General features: G+C 39.0%; 1 protein-coding gene across 1 annotated transcript in view; it reads right to left on the bottom strand.

Moving 5' to 3' along the window:
* The window catches only part of FAT4 (FAT atypical cadherin 4), a 142,972-nt gene that overhangs the window by 60,456 nt on the left and 62,576 nt on the right, over nt 1–19,940 (bottom strand). Inside the window, exons 2-4 of the mRNA XM_048078120.2 lie at nt 9,445–9,576; nt 6,401–6,662; nt 3,447–3,797 (exon numbers count right to left, since the gene is read on the bottom strand). Of these exons, the coding sequence (XP_047934077.2) occupies nt 3,447–3,797; nt 6,401–6,662; nt 9,445–9,576 (745 nt within the window). The remainder of the gene's footprint in view (nt 1–3,446; nt 3,798–6,400; nt 6,663–9,444; nt 9,577–19,940) is intronic.

Genomic DNA, 19,940 nt, shown 5'->3' with positions numbered 1-19,940 from the left:
ATTTTTTCTTCTTGTTTTGGGTCATGAAGAATGTGATTTATGACTAGCGGATTAACAAAGTGTTCACTACTCATTTACCCCTCAAACTCACATTTTCACGCAAAGAAACCAAGCCGCCTGATTAAGCAGCTGATTACTTCATTGTGCATTTAGTCATTTTTACTCAGGAGCTCTTTTCCCTCCAGCTGAACTGTTTTGGTATCAAAATTATCCCTGTATTCGATTTATTAATCAATGATGTTTATTAAGCTCAGACTTGGGAACTCTAGTCCTACTTGCCTTTTCCCCAGTGGCTACTCTTTCTCTTTCTCTTCTTCTCTTGTAGAAACTTAATTAAAAAGTAAATAGAACCAAACATGAAAGACAAAATATTTTAACGCAATTTAAAAAAAAATACATTTGTACACCAGATATTAGTGTTTCTATGTTACTTTGACCAAGTGAATTACTGTGAAAATGTAGTACTATTCTATTTTTTGTTCGGCTGTACTTTAAAATGATTAATTATACAGGTAGAAGTCTTTGATTTCAGTAAAGTACTTTCTGGCAATTCAAGATTTTGGCGATTGACTTTGGAAATGGGTAGGAATTAGATCTTACAGAAGAAAATTTTTTTTTATTATTTTTAAATACAATTAAATTTACTACTTGTTCTTTATCTCACCTCCATGTAACTTCTCATTCCTTGTCCTGTATTCTCATAGGTCTTAACATTGGTAATGTTTATATAGATTAAATTGTGGTTCTCCTGAAGCAGAAGGAGATTTTCCTAAATATCACTGGAGCTGGGACTGCCACTTAATGAACTATTCTGTTTCAAACAGCACACAAATCTGGAATTATGTACCTCATCCACCCTCTCTCTCCAGGTTAGGGGCTGGGTTTTTCTTATGGTGAATGTAGGGGCATCCTCTTTGCTTAGGTTTGGGCTTATTTCATTCCAGTGTTAATACAGTAAAACTCTGAGTAACAGCTCAGATATGAAGCCACCGGTTTCCATGATGGTCTTTTAAAGATCTCGCTTCTATTTTTCTTTATTTACTGAGACAAAAAAAAAAATCCTACTCTTTTTTTTCTTTTCCATAAATAAAAATACCTACAGTCTATAGGTATGCTATAGAGTCTAACTTCCTAGTCTAACAGGGAAATTTGGCAGGCTTTTGCCATCAGGAAAATTTTAACAAATTGACATATGTTTACTTTGTCCCAAGAAAAAGCATTTATTTTTCTGTTAATTAGATATGTAAATATATATATGTATATATATATATGAATATCAAAATGAATGTATTTAAGGAAACTGAGTCATTTATTGTTCTGTAGATGAGCTGATGTTTACTATGGATTTGTATGGTTCAAGCTGACATAAATCCCAGGGGTGCATCAAACAAGAAAATGACAGTGGGAGCTGTTTCACAATCACAGTGAATTTGTTCTTTATCAGTGTTTATCCTAAAGCAACAAGTATACCTCATTAGAAAACAATGTCTTTTCAGAGCTATTTCAAATTTGGGGATCATGTAACGTAAGCAATCAATTAAATTATATTTGTGCGCATTGTCTGAATCACATGCAGTGCAGTATAGTACTAGTTATTTCTGTACTCCAGATAAATTCAAGAAAACACAGGATAAAAGGTTTGGGGCTTCAAACAAAAATATAAATAGATGACCATATTTGCTGAAGTTGCAGATCTGTTGGGGAACTCAGCCTGGCATGTTCTTGGAATGAAATTTCTGCTCTATTAAATTTTAAATCCAGCCTGTTAGAAAAGTCAGTGTGACAGACAATATAAGAAGCAAGATAGATATCTTACTTTTCATGGCATTGCTCCTCAAATGCTCATTTGCTTCCTTCCTAATTGAGTGCATGATGAATGTAAAATGATACGTCAGTGCTATGACAGATCACATACATTGCATGCAGATGGAAATTAATGTATGAGGTGCAAGAAAAAAGGAAAACAGACCCATAATGGCTAAGTGAAATTAACTGTCAAAAATGTTTGAAGCCAAGCATCATAATCCTAATTTTTTAAAACTTTTTTTTCCCCCTTGTTTGGTTGTTAGGTTTGCAGGTTTTTTTCCTTCTTCATTTTCTACCCACTTTATATTGTGATGAAACCAAAATTATTTGGACAGGAAAAGACAAACTATAAGAGGGGATAGATGAGACACAAACCCATTTCTCTACATGCCTGAAGGAGCAATCACTTCCCTGGATATGTAGATGCAAGCACAAATTCCTCCTTCAATATATAGTTAGCTTACATAAAAATAAATCTTTGACAAGAGTGGTGAAGAAGAGATCCATACAAGAACAACCAATATCATGAAGGTCTAATTTCTAGCTTGTTGGCTTATCTTATGGAAACTTTTCTCTCTCACTTTCTCAGTTTGATCTCAAAAATAGTTGTACAATCCTTTATCACTGAAAGCACTATCCATCAGCACTTGAATGTTCCCACAAAAATGAGTTTGAACAAAGCATTTCCTGAGGGAAAAAAATGTTTCACTGAACAATCTTGATGAGCTCTGTTGTTATACATGCATGACCTGGGGTTCCTTGAAGCACATAGGTGCTTTGTGCTTGAAGCCCACATTTCAGTGTAACACATTATGGGCTTTCCTGAGCCTCCAGTTGAGAGAATTTTGCTTAATTTGTCACAAAATATCCCTCACCTGTAAAGTCAGTGTGAGTGCTATAAATAATTTTGTATTAAGTCACCCTGAGTAATGTCTGTGGACACTTAATGTGCAGTATGCTACGGAATCATTTTTATGTATTTTATGACCATATTCTGCAATTATTCTTGTTTGGACATAAATTATATGGCAAAATGCTTAAGCAAGCTATAAAGATCATATCTTTAGCACTCCAACACATTAACACCTTCTAGATGTCATAAATAATCCCAAGATTAAAGCTCATTTTAAAGAGAAAATTTCCCATGATCTCTTTTAGTCAGTTTTTTTAACTCTGCTATCCATACCCTGTAGATCACAATCCTCTTAATGATATACTTAGAAGTTACGGTACAGTTCAGGATACATGCTGTAATAATTGCAGATTAAATATCTTATAGCAGAACCTTCCTGAGAATATATCATAAAATTAAAGAAAAAACAAACCTGAAAGTATGTTTAGGTCTAATTTAAATGTGCAACCTGAACACCATGATTTGTCTGCTGGTGCTTAACTCTTGAAACTAGCTCTAGATAAAATGCAGCTCCTCTGCAATTCATTGCCACAACAGCAATATGAAGCCACCCTCCTAAACCTAATGTGAATACGAGAAAAATTACCTCTACTTACACAGCATGCAGTAATTGTAAGCACACAATGGCATCCTAAGGATAGCCCTAATTTGCCCTTTCCACATGATCTTCTAATACACTGTTAATGTGAAATATGCATTTATCATCAGAATATAAGGAAAAGCCTACCATCATCTGCATCTGTGACGCTGAAGTTGAGAATAGCGGATCCTGGAGACAGGTTCTCCATCAAAGACGTGCTGTATGAAGCCATGCTGAATACTGGTGGGTTATCATTTATGTCCAATATGTTGAAGTACACTCTGATGGTAGTAGATTGGCCTCCTCCATCTTCTGCACGGACGGTCAGAATATAATACTGCTGTGCTTCGTAGTCCAATGCGCGGGTCAGGTTGAAGACTCCAGTAACGGGGTTCAGGAAGAATGTACCCTCTTCATCATCTTCGCTCACGGTGTAGGTGATTTCTCCATTTATACCAGAGTCATCATCTGTGGCTAGGATGGCTGCCACTAATGAACCTGCACAGCATAAGAAGAGTGCAAAACAAGTCACTCACAAAAGGCACATCACCGATGTGGTCAGACGGTGCTCATTAACAAGCATCTCTGTAGAACAAAAGGTGTTGGCTGGTAAACATTCAAGCCTCAGAATTGTATGCCTAAATTTTTTGACAACTTTTTCAAAGCTGAGAGGAACAATATTCAGTATGATGTTTATTTTCAATGGCAACTGAAAAAAATACACCAAGAAATGGTCAGCAATATTTGGTTTCATCTTTAAATAGGAGCATTTCCAGATACCAGCTGGGGCAAAAATAGCTGTTCTCCTTTTCTGTATTTTCTTTCTGCTATTCAAAGGACCTTTTTCTCTCCACAGAAAAATACAAGTTCTGAAACCTTCTATATACTTCTTATTAAATGCAGAAACTGAAATGTCAGTACTCACACTAAAAATCCCATCTCTACTTTTTGAAAAAAAGTGCCTTAGCAGGGTAACCGCGGTTAGAAAGCCAGAAACCTTATAGGGGTTCATTCTTCAATGTTTTTTGAAATTCAACTCCTTATGAATTTGTGCCATTGTTTTCGTTTCTGCATAGCTGCATTCACATGACTGACCTATCTTAATAAAGTTTGGAAATTCAGTGTCAGTTTTTAGTATATTGAATACTAATTATAATTAAGATCAGCTCATTTCCAAGAAAGTTAATCATTTAACTTATTTTTCCTGGAACCAGATGAATTACATTTGCTCTAGCACAGTTAATTATTTTCGAGCAATGTGACAACAAAAATTGCTTATCATCAGGATGAAGAATAGTGCTACAACTCTGTTTAATCCAGCTGAATATTCTGGTATCTTTTCCATACATTTGATTACCTAATACTTTTCTGATTGCATGCTAATTGGCAAAAAGGGCTGTTCCAAAGCTGGATCGGATCACCCTCCCGCGAGCCTGCAGCAAAGAAGGATCAGAGCGGTGCTGACCTCTGTGCAGCATGCAGGGGTAGGGTAATGCAGCAAGGAGCTTCTCCGAAGCCCTGGGAAGGTGCAACTTGCAACCACAGCTGCTGGGCTGCAAGGGGAAGGGGGATACTCAGTGTGCATACCCTCTGGGACAGAAAGCAGACCCTCAGAGGGGAAATCTCACACTGTTTCTTCCTTCTGCATCACTTCTAATACAAAGCTGGCCTGTTTCTTCCTTCTGCATCTGCCACCACTGAGCCTGGTATAAGGCACAAATCCATACCCCATACGCAATTAAGGAGAGAAGCCTTGTCTCAGCAGGGAGGGGACTATGCTCACCATTTACAGGGTTATTCCTGCTAAAACAAACTGAGCCTCAGGACTAGGAATGGCAAGAGAGAATAGCATAGCTGGGGATCAGCAACCGAACTGCCCAATGGTACACAGATGTCTTGTCTCCATTACTTCCAAATTCCTGAAGCACAGCTGACTGCAGTATACTGCTTTAACACAAAACACCACTGAATTTTGGAACTGTCACTGTGGGACAGAGCGCAGAAGCTGAAGGCATGGGGGTAATCTCCGTTGTCCCAAGCTGAGCCTCCCACGCTCATGAGTCTAAGCCCTAATAAAAGCTTCAAAGCTATCACTATGTCATTTACATCTCCTTTGTTTGTTTATGTTTTAGAAAAAGTTTCTAAGATGCTTCAGTTACTAATAAAGCAGATACTGCTTTTATGCAATCACTTTGTATAAAATACTGGAAACCATTTATTGAGAGAAATATTAATTTCTCATCTTGAGCCACAATATATAGCACAATTTTGAAAAGTTTTTGTTGTTGTTTGGTTAGTTGGTCTAAATAGTTTCTAGCTTAAAACCTAACTTGTAAACATCAAACCACTATTACAAATGAAACAAGTTTTAAAAGAGGAAAAGAGCAACTCAAAAGGTTTGCAATTAATTCAAGGAATCTAAGAATTAATTACCTAAAGGTTAAATTTTGTACAAAAAGTTGTCAAAACTAGAAGTCAAAGATGATATTATGAAAATATGATGTTAGGGTTAGTAACTGAGTGTGTGTCTGAAATACTATTAAGAAATCAATGTATAAATTATCAGCAGCTCAATGGTAACCAATTTTGTGATCCTACCCTCAATGCATTAAGTACTATAAGTCATATTCACTGAAGATGACTAGCATCACCGCTGCATCTTTTCCATAAGAGTATAGTGTTTCCATTCTGTAAGTTTTTCCTTCTATTACTTTCCTGTTTTTATTTATTTATTTATTTCTGTTTGTTTGTTTTAATAGTAGCACTCAGAGGTTTCCATTCTGATACAGGCATAATTCCTATTCTGCATCTAGGAACTAAGGTTTGTTTTTGTGTTTTTGTTTTGTTTTTTGAGTGGCAACTATTTTTCTCTTTCCCAAAAAGAAATGTTACCCTATTGTACTGCACCAGTGATACTGATTTGCTAGCAAGCAGACTTTCAGCATGATGTGATTCCCCCTGTCTCTCCATCCCACCTGAGAGATGCCTTTGACCACTGCTGCCTTCTGGACAAGTGAAAGAGGTTTTCTCTCTCCTCCTCAAATCCCTCTGGATTGACAAAAAGAAAATTTCAGTCAGTTTTAGGGTCATTTCCTATTTACCTGGCGTGGTATCTTCCGGGATGTCGAAGGAATACACTGGTTTGGAGAACTTGGGGATATGGTCATTAACGTCACTGACAGTGATGTTTATTCTCATGTCTGAGGACTGCAGGCCATCATCAGCACGAACCAGCAAGGAGTACTTGGAGCGGCGCTCTCGGTCCAGGCGCTTGGTGGCTATCAGGTCTCCTGACTCAGGGTCAATGTGGAAGCTATCATCCGCACCGCTGATAATAGTGTATGTGACAAGGGCATTGGCTCCCTAAGCAAAAACAGAAGTGGTCAAATCAAGTTATTTGCCAGGAAAACCACATCGTAACTTTCAGTAAGGCAAGAACCGTTCCAGTAACTGCACTTGGCGAAAATTTTCAGAACGGTTTCCTTTAATAAACAGCCTTCCTGCCCAGTCTCAGCGTCAGTCCCCCAATACCGATGCCTACACACACAGTTTTTATTTATGAGACATGAAATGACGAGATTGTTCAGATAGTTTTTGCTCCACTGTTCATAAAAGGGTTGCATCCAACCAAGACCACAAAGCCCTAATACCTGTTTTAATCTCAAGCCAGCATCACCAGGCAATGCAACACCTTCCCTCTACCAGTGATTAACGTTTATTCTTCTTTTAAATTGGAAGGTGAAATTAAATGAGCCTGCTGCCCGTGGGCACAGCTCTGCCCTCCCTCTGTCACAGGAGGTGGGGTGGAAGGAGGAAGACAGGGAGGCATGCAAAGAGGGAGCCAAGCACCAGCTCCAGCAGCTCCTGGTCAGGAGAAACTCATGGGAGCAACGACTGCACAGGTGTCATACAGCAGCCCCCAAAAGGTCAATTTATTCAAGGAAATGCATTCATCCCCATGAATAAGCAGCCCCGAAGTGACAAGTCATGTGTCACTGAAATCACAGTTCTGATCTCTCGGGTAGTGCTGCCAGTCCCTGGAAGTCAAAAACATTTGCTTTGGGGGTTGAACAAAATATCTCATTTGACCGTGTGGAAAAAAAAAATAAACAAAATAAAGGGGGAAAAAAAAGGGATACATGTGCACTTTGAGCATTTTGGTTAAAAAGAAAATGAAGGAAAAGTAATTTTACACAGAAAAATATTTTTTTTCTTTTTCCTTAAGGGTTGAAATTAAAACTTTGGGGAAAAAAAAACAACTCTAACTCAAATAGTGACACAATGTGTTTTGCCTTAGCCCTGCCCCATCACAAATGGGCACTGAAAGTTTGGCAGCCTCCAGAATGGCACACTTATGCTCCACGTGCTGGTGATGCCCAGCAGTGTGTTTTGGTGAGCAACGAATGCTGCAGCTGGCCGTTTCCCCCATGCCTTCTGTTTGAGCACCACATATCACCCCAATCAAAGAGATCAGGGAAAAAGAAATTACAGCTCTTTCAAACGTGCTTGCCTAAAAAAAGCAAATTAACGGAGATAAATACTCACTTGTACCTGTGAGTTGAGAGAAAAGCATTAGTTATCTGGCCTTATGATAGCACCTTGTGCCAAACCTTTTCTCTGGAGTTTTGTTTCAAAGAGCCGGATTGAGCTAACTGATAAAATGAAATTTCAAAAGAAAACACCCTCCTCCAGGTGCCCAGCCTCCAACAGCTGCACGCAGAGCTTCAGTGTACACAGACTCTGTGTGCTCAGGTGTACCTGGGGTATGTAATACGTTTTCCTGTTATTGTGTGGCTTAACAAAAACAGCTGATAATAATTTAAGATTTCAGAAGTGACCAAGTTTCTCCACCATTTGTTTTACTAGGCAGCCTTCTCCTAACAGAGCACAGCTAAAACAGCAGCTACATGTGATGCTGGCCTAATCAAATTAGTAACTTTACATCAATTAGGTGAGAAGCAAAGCAAAATAAAAGATTTGTGAAACCTATTACAAAGCTGTATAGAAACTTCCCATCAACAACTGTCTGAAACGAATTTGCAAAGCACTAGAAGCTGTTGTAATTGTTAAAGCCTTTAGTAACATCTATCAGCTAGAATCTGTCTTTACATCTTCTCTCAGATCTCTACAAAGACTTTATTATAACCGACAAGGGGCTGAAATTTGCTGCCTTAATACTATCATTGAAAAATAGTTATGAGGGATTTGTGTACACCATTCAACCATAATTTTTAAGCATTCTGTCACCCTTTTAAAGTTAAACCTTTGATTCTGAAAGCAGCTGTGCATGTAGTAAAGGCAGCATGCTCAGGCACCCACAATTTACTGAGCTACATATATGGGTTGCACATGTGAAAAAAGAAGACAGAAATGCATAACACAGCAGGAATGGTCACAAAAGAGGCTTGAGCATAATACATTGCTAATATCTTAGATATCAGTTTGCTGTATCTCAGCAGAAATTGGCCATTTAAGATTTACTTCTTCCTAACCTTAAGATATATACTGTTACAACTTTTGTTATGGTTGTGCACCTTTCCAAAATCCTGCTTTCTGTCTGTACATCAGACTGCTCCCAGAAAACAAAGGAAAGAAGAATTCTTATCATTCATACCATTCCCAGGTGTGGTTTAGTGCATCCCTACGCAGAAGCAAGATTCAGTACATCAATTAACAATCACAGAAGGAATAACCAAGCTAACACACAAAAAAAAAAAAAAGAAATAAAATTCTCCTGAGGGGGTTGAATTACGTTATTATTTGAATGCAAGAATTACTTGTTGCTGTTAAGTGTAACACTATATTTTAATGACAACACAAGCTTCTTTGCATGCTCATACTGACTTTTTAGGTCTTTCCCCAGTGTAAAGAAAATCAGTTCAAGTGAAAGAAACAATATGATTAACTTTCTCATAACTTACTTTCCAAAAGTAATGAATACATTAAATTATATTTGGATATACCCGCCTGACACATACAAGAAACTAAAATATCCCACACTAAGCTGACTGGCTATTTAGTATCAGTAGCTCAGCAGGTTTTTGCTGGTTTCTTAACAGCTCCTTAGTTGCAGTGTCCTCAAAGAAATGCATTTCCAGAATTGCATTTTTAGTACAGTTCTTCAGATACGAAACCATGCTCCTACCTCATCAGCATCCATGGCTGTCAGCTGCATTATCTTAGAACCATCTCCTATATTCTCCTCTACAGTCAGATCAAGCATATCTGTGGGGAAAACTGGTGGGTTGTCATTGATATCCTGAAGCGTTATTTCCACCTATAAAGAGGAAGAATCAGAAAAAGTTGTGTGAGCACTGCAAGTTAGATGTTGATTAGACCTGAATGTTACAAATCACATAATTTTGAAAGAAATCAGGTAAATTGTGCCTAATCACATGAATTAGAACATTCCCAAATAACACTGACAACAGGAACAGCCCCTCTGGATATTAAAATTCCACATTGTTAGAAAATACTCATAGGAAAGCCTCTAACATAAATAAAGATAATTTGACTTGTTGATAGCGACTGATTTTAAATGGTCCTAGCCTAGTTTGTATTGGAAAAGATCCACTGATAGACTGTCATTGTAATCCCCAAAGTCGGCCCCTGGAGGATAGCTGCCAAGTCCCGGGGCAGGGGATCATTCAACCATTAAATGCTGCTTGACATAAAGATGAGGTGGTGTAAAATTCTCTCTGAAATGTTTATGTACTGGCATCTCTCAGTTCTGAGGGAGGAAAAAACACCCTTGTACTTTATATTAAAATATATATATATATATGTTTTTCCCTCTCTCAAACCTCTCCTCTAATTGCAAACACAAATGTTACTTTAGGAGCAGCCACTAGCATCCACTCTCTTATGTACACCTAAACATACTGTTTTCATACGCTGTATGTGTATGCCTTCCCAAGTAGTAACAATGCTTTCTGAAAGATTGTGTTATTTATTCATAGTTTTTTCATAAGCAGGATTGTTGGATTCTCATAGCTCTGCTGATGGCAATTCAAAAAGCTGTAGAGCTTGATTTTCCTTGATTGCTGGGTATGACATGCAATATTCCAAATATTTTATTGGAATATTTGGCTTTTTTTTTTTTGGGGGGGGGGGGAGGGGCTAGTATTGGACTCAAAATATTAAAGGGCCACCAAACTCTGAAGAACCTCTAAAGAGAAAATTGAGTAGCTGAAGGAAGCCAATTTGTCTCCCAATTGTTCATCAAGGAATAAAGAAAGGCAGACAGGGCCATGGCACAGGAAGGGTGGCAAAGACAAGGATGACTTAAAGAAGATACCTAGGTTGACAGGCCAAATATTATTTTGTACTTGCATGTAGTTGCCATGCCATTGTCCAAACCACAAGGTTTTCCTTGTACTTGGTTGAAAACATACAGGCCTGCTCTGGATATGATCAATGCAGATACCCCTGGTGATATGGAGTGTATGATTTTTACTACTTCTAGTCATCTGCCATAGTTGTTTTCCCCATTCTGTTTTCAAGCAGACCAGTAATTGCCAAACCATGCTGACAATCACCGGGACGATCCCAAAAATAAGTGTTAGTGACAGAGGCTCGGTTGTCTGCAGAACAACCGAGTCAGCCAGGCTTGCTGGCAGCATCTCTCCCCGAGATCCCAGTGGCTGCAGCCCAAAGCCATCGATCCTCTGAGGGCTTCCCAAGCCAGGGATCTCACCTTGCTTCTCTGAGGCAGTTTCTAAAGAAGGTTTAGGCATACAGCCTGCCACAGCATTAAAGAGAACTGACACATCTTAAAAAAAAAGAGGATATATTAAATGAATATTAGAGAAATCTGCTGAAAGTGCAGACAAAACAACAGGCCTACATGCCTTAAATGGCCTTTTATAGGAGGCCATTATTTATTTACACCATATATAATTCTTTTCATCATTCACAAATGGTACTGTGCTTCATAGACTGAGAAAAATTAACCCAGACGTTTTATTGTGAAATTCACACCTGTGACAACAGAAGTACAAGAAGTGCTAACCAGAGCATCACGAACAATGATTCAAACAATCGAATAACCAGACACAAATTTTCAGAGAGTACTGATGGTTTTCATAGTGACTGCTGCACCAGGGTGACGATTAATCACTGAAAGGGGAGAAACACAGCAGAAGTGACAGATGAAGGATTTTGTCACCTGCCAAGGAGGTCCTCCCCCTGAACTGGCACAGCAAACCACACTCCTTGGTGAAAGTATTGCATTCCACCAGGTACAGTTTCAAGCTAAAGCAGCTGCACAGCTCTGCAATTTATTTATTAATACCACTGTATGTCATGCACAACTACAATGTTACAGCTACTGGTGATATATCACCACCGGAACCCAATTTCACAATGAGAGATTGCTCTTTGTAAAAAACATACAAAAAATGTATGAGAACTGCTGGGGTTTGGGGTTAGGAGCTCTGCATTGCCTACAGCTTGCATAATGTGAAATAATAAGAATCCAAGGATACAGATGGCTAGGTATGGTTTGTGAGATAAATGAATTAATTATAAAGTCAGATTCTGGAGGACTGTAAGTAAAAAGTAAAAATGATTGATTTTATAGAAGTAGTTTTATCCCGGAAAATCACCTGGCAAGTAAACAAAGACACTATTTTATATTAAAGACATGCTTTAAATGTCAGAAACAAAAAATTCTCATATAAGGAGATAAATTTTTAGACAGAGACCACTATTTTTAAGAGGGCTTACACCACGATTGCTGCTTATTCACAGGGCTTTGATAATACATATTGCTTCATAATTCACTGTTGGCTAGGTCTCATCACCAACCCTGTGTAAAACTTCTTTTTTACTTCTTCCATGGCTTATCACTTCAGTTTACACGTGGCACTGGCAAAACTAAAGAATAAAATCCTAGGATGTGACCATTTACAGAAATTTCATGTAAATAATAGGTTTCTTAGAAAGACTTGAGAAAAATCTTCACAGTCTCCACAAGATAAAAGAGTGAATTGCTGCATTGTAGGCCCAAGGCCTTATTTAAGAAAGTTTAGGTCTAAAGCCTAATTTAAGGGTGCAAGATTAAAGGGCAGTCTTCCACTCAGGAGATCAGATATTAATTTCACTTTAAAATTATTTCAAAAATTCAGACCCCTGGTAGAAGCACATAGGACAACCATGACCACAAAGTCTTTCAGTGCCAGAGGACACTGGAAGGTTTCAGTACATCTTACCACATGTTTGCCAGGGAAGAATTAAAAAATCCAAAAAGCTTTAAACAAACACCCAAGCCATCTCTCTGTAGCCAAATGCCTCTATCTTTCTAGTCCCACATTACATTTGCATAAAGATACTAGCGTGCATCACTCTGACTCTTGAAATACATTTTTTGATTAATATCATATGCTACCAATTAATAACCGTGTGCAGTTATTAATCTACGTCAGACTTAATCAAGGCAAGACAAGAAGGTCATCTGTACCATCTGTACTGCAGGCGTCATGTTCAGAAAGGTCTACAGAATGCATGCTGTGCTCTCATCTTGCACCCACGGCAGAACACCCTCCAGTGAGAACAGCCAAGTGCAAGAATAAATATCCACTTCAGAAGACCAAAGGCCTCAAACACTGAAATATGCCACAGGAAGAAAGACAGGGAGCTCAAGGGATTTGTCCAGCTCTTGGCCCCTGAAACAGGAAGGAAACACGCTGTGAAAGACTGTAGGAAGTGACGTGCCCAGGCTACATGGAAAGTGATCAGCACCCCCCTCCTTCTCTCCTCCTCCAAATCTATCCAACACAGGGAATGTTTCTGCATGACCTCACACCCATAAATCAATGCCTCTGAGGACGCAAGCCAGGCACCAAACAGTCACCTGAGAGCAGCCCTTGGACTTCTCAAAGTAGTGTACTCTGGACAGTCTCTGACCAAACAACTCTTGCAACTTCCCATCCTTCTGACAAATCCTTCATTTCCATTTATACCTACAGTACATTTAGTATAGGAACCAAAGTTTCTTACTGTCTCAGATAAAATAAGGACTCAAATATAATAAAATACAGCAGCAGCAAAAGGAGTGAAGCCTGTTTGCTTGGACCTTTCAGCTCTCTAAATGGCTTCTCCTGTTGATGCAGGTTTTGCTCTTCTAAACAGCCTTTAATTTCTGCTGAAGCCATGGGATCACTGTGACTATTTAGTCGCAGTGACTTCTAAATTGTTCATGAATGTGATGGAAAACTGATGAACGGATTCAAAATATTGCCTTGCTTTATTTGTTCGGGGGGAAGTGGAAAAATCAGACAAGCTTTGTTCTATCCACATATATGTGTGTAAATCTCCAGAAAATTACTCTGCTTTTCTATAAATTCTAGTGTAATGCTTCCCCTCACACATTTAATGCATCTAGAGAAAAGCCTGAAAATTACAGCTTTCCCTCGGTTTATTTAGTAAAATAAATAGGTTGCTTATTTGCAAACTATTGCAAAGGTGCATTGTAAAATAAACATAATAATTTTATATATCAAATTCTATGCAAACTACCTTTGGGTTTTGTTTGTGTTTTAATCTAAAATGCAAAAACACAGACATAAAATAAACCACAGAGATTAGCAGAAGCAGTAAGTCCTTGCAACAGTACAGTGCCCCTGCCACTATTACAGATGGCCAACCCATCCTCATCTGTGACATCCTGATTGCTGCAGCCTGCTGTCTCATTTTCAAAGCAGAGGAAGTATTAATTACCTTAATCTTGTTCGGATTCTTATTTGCTGCTCAAATTGGTGCTTTTGTGTTTTTTTTTTCTAAATAAACAAATGCAGAACAAATTGTGCCTTGTGGGAGTGTGCAGCAGTAAGTTTTTGTCAGTACGAGATCAGGCAGCATTCACCTCAAATAGATTTTAATAAATTTACTTATTTAAACTTAGATATAAGAATAGTAAGAGTTGTTTTCTCCATTCAGACAAACCTCAGGTGTTAATACATGTAAAGAATCAAACAAGGACCTCAATTCATAAAACACACTGTATTTAAGCATTTAAGGCATGAACTTGAACACAAGGAAGTAGTAGGAAACTCATTGATTTTGTTGTTTCAAAGGTGGTCTTTACTTTGAATAAAGTAGGTAACACACTCTTTGAATTAATTGAGGGTGTTTATGAAGAGTCTATGTGAATGAGACTACAAAGAGTGATAATGCAGTGTAGTCTTCACGCTTTGTGCACAGATCGAGAAATAATACTGGGCCCAAGAAGAAACTCAGTTATGATGGAAAACAACAAAAAATATTTTTTTGTTAACCAAAATGACTGTCTGGGTGCTATAAATAGAGTTTGCATTTGAATAGTCTATTCTGACACTCAAAATAATGTGTTGAATTAAGAAACAGTTACTAGAAGACCAAGTTTAATTTCTTAGACCAAAAGACCCAATCCACTTCAAAAATACTAGTACCCCAGAGAATTACTACTGAACAGGCTAGACAAATTCCATACTCAACATAAAAAGCTTAATATTAGAGTTTTATTTTGGAACAAGAAATTATTCTAGTGACCAAACTTGCTGGGTTTATGAGCTACAAAGGTATGTAAAATAAAACATTGCACTGGAAGGCAACGTGCCAAATTCTATCTGGTTGTAACGCCTTCTATAAACCAATGGACTCATTTGGCCAGAATCTATCCCTCTGTTTTATTGCATGTATTAACATTTGTTTTCCTTTTATTTCAAGGTGAGTAGGGTTTATAGACAGAATATTTTTTTTTCTAAAGTTCTTCCATCTAATCAACAAAAATGAGGGAAAAAAGATGCCACAGAAAACTTGAATTAGCTCATGTGGCAGCAGCAAGTTTCACTGGTAGCCCAAAACCACGTGCAGTCGTTCCTGCTTGCAGCCACCCTGTCTGTGTTCCACGCTTCATCAGAGATCTCTCTAGAAGATGATCTAAGAAGAAAGGAAGTCCCAGATGTCTCACACGTCCAATACTCCTTCAAATGTTACAGCTATTTGATTAAAGATCAAACAGAGTGGAAAGGCAACAGCTTTTCTTTCAATTTATATATTGAGTCATTCTTTCCTTTGCTTGCTGCCCTGATATACACTGCATCTCTCGAGAGATACCATCTAATCTAACGGCAGTATTGGCACACACTGCCTGAAGGCTTGTGTTTATGCTTAAGCCATTATATGATCCTTCATATTAAAAAACATAAGGAGCTTGTTCTTCTTTGCTGGAGACTGTGGTAGTGCATTATCATAAATAATTTTAGCAGAACAAAAGTGAAAGGATTCTGTTCCCAATCTCCTGTCAAATATTCTAAATAATATTCTTCTAAATAATAAAAAAGATAAATTCAACTATTAATTTATCACATACATGCAGCTAACACAAGAACATGGCCAACACTAGTTATTTTTCTCCTGTCTCCATGACTTTAGCCCTGTTGTTCATCCAGCAAGCAATGGTTCACTAATCCTGAACAACACATGTATGTGTACATTCATTATTTTTTTTATTGACATGAGTAATCTTATTGGCTAGTCACATCAGTGAAGTTAAGGCTGTACTAAGTGTTTGCAGGAGCAGTGCATTTGCTTCCTCCAAACTGTGAAGGCAAAGGAACGGATTAAGAATCAGAGTACTAGCAAGCAAAAATGGGTTTCCAGAGAGAAAAGGAGAAAGAGTAATTTTCTAAAAAAATTTCTAAAAAGCCCACAACCCAATGTTCCTAGGTAATCTCTAAAAAAAAAGGAAAAAAATGGCTCTAAGAATAATAAAAACCCATTGGCTGTAGTGAACCAGTATCCCAGCTTGCTCTAATTAAAGGTGACGGTGGATGAGTGGAGCTCTTACTAATACAGATGTTACATCCAGATAGGAATCACAGAGAGGTGGCACATAACTCACCTCTGCAGGAGCCACGCTAGAGCCTGCAGAGAGGGAAAATACTGGGAAACAGTAAGCCTGGGGGACAAAAATAAACATATTTTAAATTTACTTGAATAACCACCGATACCAAAGCTCAGGAAGGTGGGAAACCTGAACCACAGACCCTGTATATTTACAATTTCCACAACAGGATGGAAAGCCTACTTCTAAAGAAATGCCCTGGGACAAGATGATAGCTTTTGCTTAGACAGAGGATGAATGAAGCATCTGAATATTCCATTTTCCAGGAGGCAAACAATCCCAGTACATGCTAGTACAATAAAAATCACATTAGGCTATTGTACTGCAGGCCAGCAAACCTGTTATATAGAAATACAAAGTTGTTAAGAATCCCACTATTAACGGTGGGAAGATTGTGGCTGGAAATAAATTAAAAGAAAAAAAAATCAAACTAAACAGGCAGTGCTGGAAAAAAGACAAGTTAAAACGTCCAGGGGGCGGCAGCAGCAACCACTTGATTTTTCAGTCTTGGGGTAGCATCTCTGAAAAAAAAAAAAATTGGTGTACTGAATGTAATCTAAACTCCTCCTAGTAAATTTCAGGCAAAGTCCCTGATTTTAGGTGATGGTGACTCATGCAATAAATGGATGTGTCAAGCCATATACTTGGGATCTCCTCAGAAGGATACCAAGGCACAAGACTTAATTTAGATGTCAAAGCCCAAAGGTCCATTTTCAAAGAGTACCTTAAGGAAAGAGAGGATGTGAAAGCAGTCACAGGGTATGCGATCACCCATTCCAATCACCCCAATGCAGAGTGTGGAAATCAAACATGGACCCAGCAAAAGACAACATTTTGAGCCCATCTCTATCAGGATTTTCTCCTCCCTCACAAAATTAGGAGTTACTATTGATTATCAGCCTTGGAATCATTTGGAAACATAGGTCTCAACACATTTTATCAACATTTCATATTCTCCTTTAAATAAATGTGCACATAAACATGATGAATAGGATTTATAAGCAATGCTGTAATTTCCCAGGTAATTTTAATCCATGGGCTGCAATTCCAGTATATTAACATTGCATAACTTTCCTGGAGGTGAAATCATACTGTAAAGTACAGTTTAGTAAGGCAATTTGAAGGTTTACAACTAACTCATTTTTATAAAGCGTCAATATCTTCTGAAAAACACTGGGAGATCAGAGTGCTTTCACAAACCCAATGATTTAACTGACACTGTTGGAAAAATTAGGCATAAATCTGCTTACATTATTATTTAAAGCTAAAAAAGTCACCTTCTTGTGATGTCCCTAACAAACACTAACCTTAATGCTGCAAAGAAAAGGTGCCATAATTCGTTTCTTCTCTCTCTCTTTTTTTTTTTTTTTTTTTTTTTTAAGGTGACCACTGGGAGTTGCTCTGCCTGGAGTCTTGATTAAATGTTTCACTGCATCCAGAACACTTCATCATGCTGCATAGCCAAAATCTATTACGGCTTGCAAGTGACTCATACTTTAGCTATGAGAAGACCATAATAAAGAACATTTTACATAAAAATGCCAAAAAGGTTGGTAATTTAATCTTGATTCTAAGTAGGTATGCAAGGTCTCCGACTCCAGCATGTGGCTGCCTATGCAGACAATAAGGCATTGTCTGGAAGCGCGTTACCTGCTGTGGTTACATCTACAAAGCCCAGATGGTACCACCGCTGAAAAGAAGTGGCTCATTCTTGTGAGAGAGCTGCAAATACTGCCTTTAGCAGACATGCAGTATGACTGCAGCCCAGAAAGCCAGCCACATCCTGGACTGCATCAACAGAGGTGAGGCCAGCAGGGCAAGGGAGGTGACCGTCCCCCTCTGCTCTGCCCTCGTGAGGCCCCACTTGGAGTCCTGCACACAGCTCTGGGGCTCACAGCACAAGGAGGACGTGGAGCTGTTGGAGTGGGTCTAGAGGAGGCCACAAGGATGATCAGAGGGCACCTCTCCTATGAAGACAGGCTGAGAAAGCTGGGGATGTTCAGCCTGGAGAAGTGAAGGCTCCGGGGTGACCTCATTGTGGCCTTCCAGTACCTAGAGGGGGCTTACAAAAAAGATGGAGAGCGACTTTTTACTCAGGTAGATAATGATAGTACAAGGGGGAATGGTTTTAAACTTAACGAGGGGAGAGTTAGATTAGATGTTAGGAGGAAGTTCTTCACTCAGAGGGTGGTGAGGCAGAGGCACAGGTTGCCCAGAGAAGCTGTGGATGCCCCATCCCTGGAGGTGTTCAAAGCCAGGCTGCATGGGGCCCTGGGCAACCTGGTCTGGTGGGAGGTGTCCCTGCCCATGGCAGGGGAGTTGGAACTGGGTGACCTTCAAGGTCCCTTCCACCCTGACCATTCTGTAATTTATCTGTTCATGCTAGGGGTCTGCCGGTACCTGGTCAGGGCATTCATTAAAACCAGAGACATGGGAAACTGTGTTATTAGCCCATGAGTAAACATATGTGGCTGATAAATTGTATCCCTCCACAAGTTCACGGAAACAGATGAATAAACACTAAGGCAGTATACAGAAATTAACTTCAGAAACTATTATTTGTAGCACTTAATCCTAGCGTGCATACCATAAATCACTGAGGACGAGACAAATGGTATTCTGATACTCCAGTTAATGAAATAAACACTGGATCCAGGCACTCGTCCCAGTCGCTCAGCGACAACACTGGCTTCCTACTCAGAAACTGCAAACAAAGATGCATTCTGTGCTGCCCAAACTTGCTGCCTCAACCTCAACCAAGCCACTCGTGTTTGGATACCCTGCCAGGTCAGTCCAGGCAAAGATTTGTCATGATGTGTTAAGCAGCCCAAGGCACAGGGAAAGAAAGTTATATACTCAAATCTAAGCATCACTGCAGCTTTACTTTGGAAAGGGCAAGTAAAGCAAACAGTTAAGGCTATGATTCAATTATTTATTGCTTGGGCGTGCTGTATGCACGCAACCATGACTGATGTTATTCCTCAAGCAAAAGCTACTACTCCCATCAACCTTGTGCCACATGACATCCTCAGCAGTCAGTGGGCCACGACAGACCCACGGGAACAGCCACGAGCGAGGACAGGACACGAGTGCCTCCGCTCCCCTCCCCAAAATGCCTCGCCGAGTGCAGGGGGGTCACACTGAAGAGCAGGGCTTTGGGGGCTGACTCTGCTGTCTGAAAAGCTGGAACAGAAAAAATGTTTTGCTAAAGGCAAAGCAAGCTGTGTTGCCGTTCCCGCTCCCCCTGAAATCAATATTGTTTAAGTAATTGTTTAAGTGCTGCATAATTTACTGCTCTCCAAAAAGAGGCACAGTCTTGCATGTAGCAGAGGGAATTAAGACTAGGCTAAAGAATGCAATACTCAAACCTTGGCTAATTTCAGAAAGCAACAGCACGCTGATTTTAAAACACGCATCAAAACACACATAATTGTATACATGGAAAATCGAAATAATCCAACTTCACAATAAATGAGAGATAAACATCAAAGTGGTACAAGGAATAAAAACGATAAGGAATGCCACAAGCAGCCATGTTTTTTTCCCCCTTCACCACCAAGGCCATAATGAAATACAGGTTATTTTGTCAGTACTGCTAAATGAGTAACATGTGTAACTCAGTTAATATTCCTATAGTTTAAAAAAAAAAAAAATTGATTGTTCAAAAAACATTTTTTTGAACATTTCAATAGGATTAGCAAATACACTAGGACCCCTGGGTCTGCCCAGAAATGGCAAGATGCTGGGACAACAGA

The sequence above is a fragment of the Anser cygnoides genome, chromosome 4 (genome assembly GCF_040182565.1).
Source record: "Anser cygnoides isolate HZ-2024a breed goose chromosome 4, Taihu_goose_T2T_genome, whole genome shotgun sequence".
NCBI lineage: Eukaryota > Metazoa > Chordata > Aves > Anseriformes > Anatidae > Anser > Anser cygnoides.
Note: the sequence above shows the minus strand (reverse complement) of the source record. Positions and strands in the feature narration are given on the sequence as shown.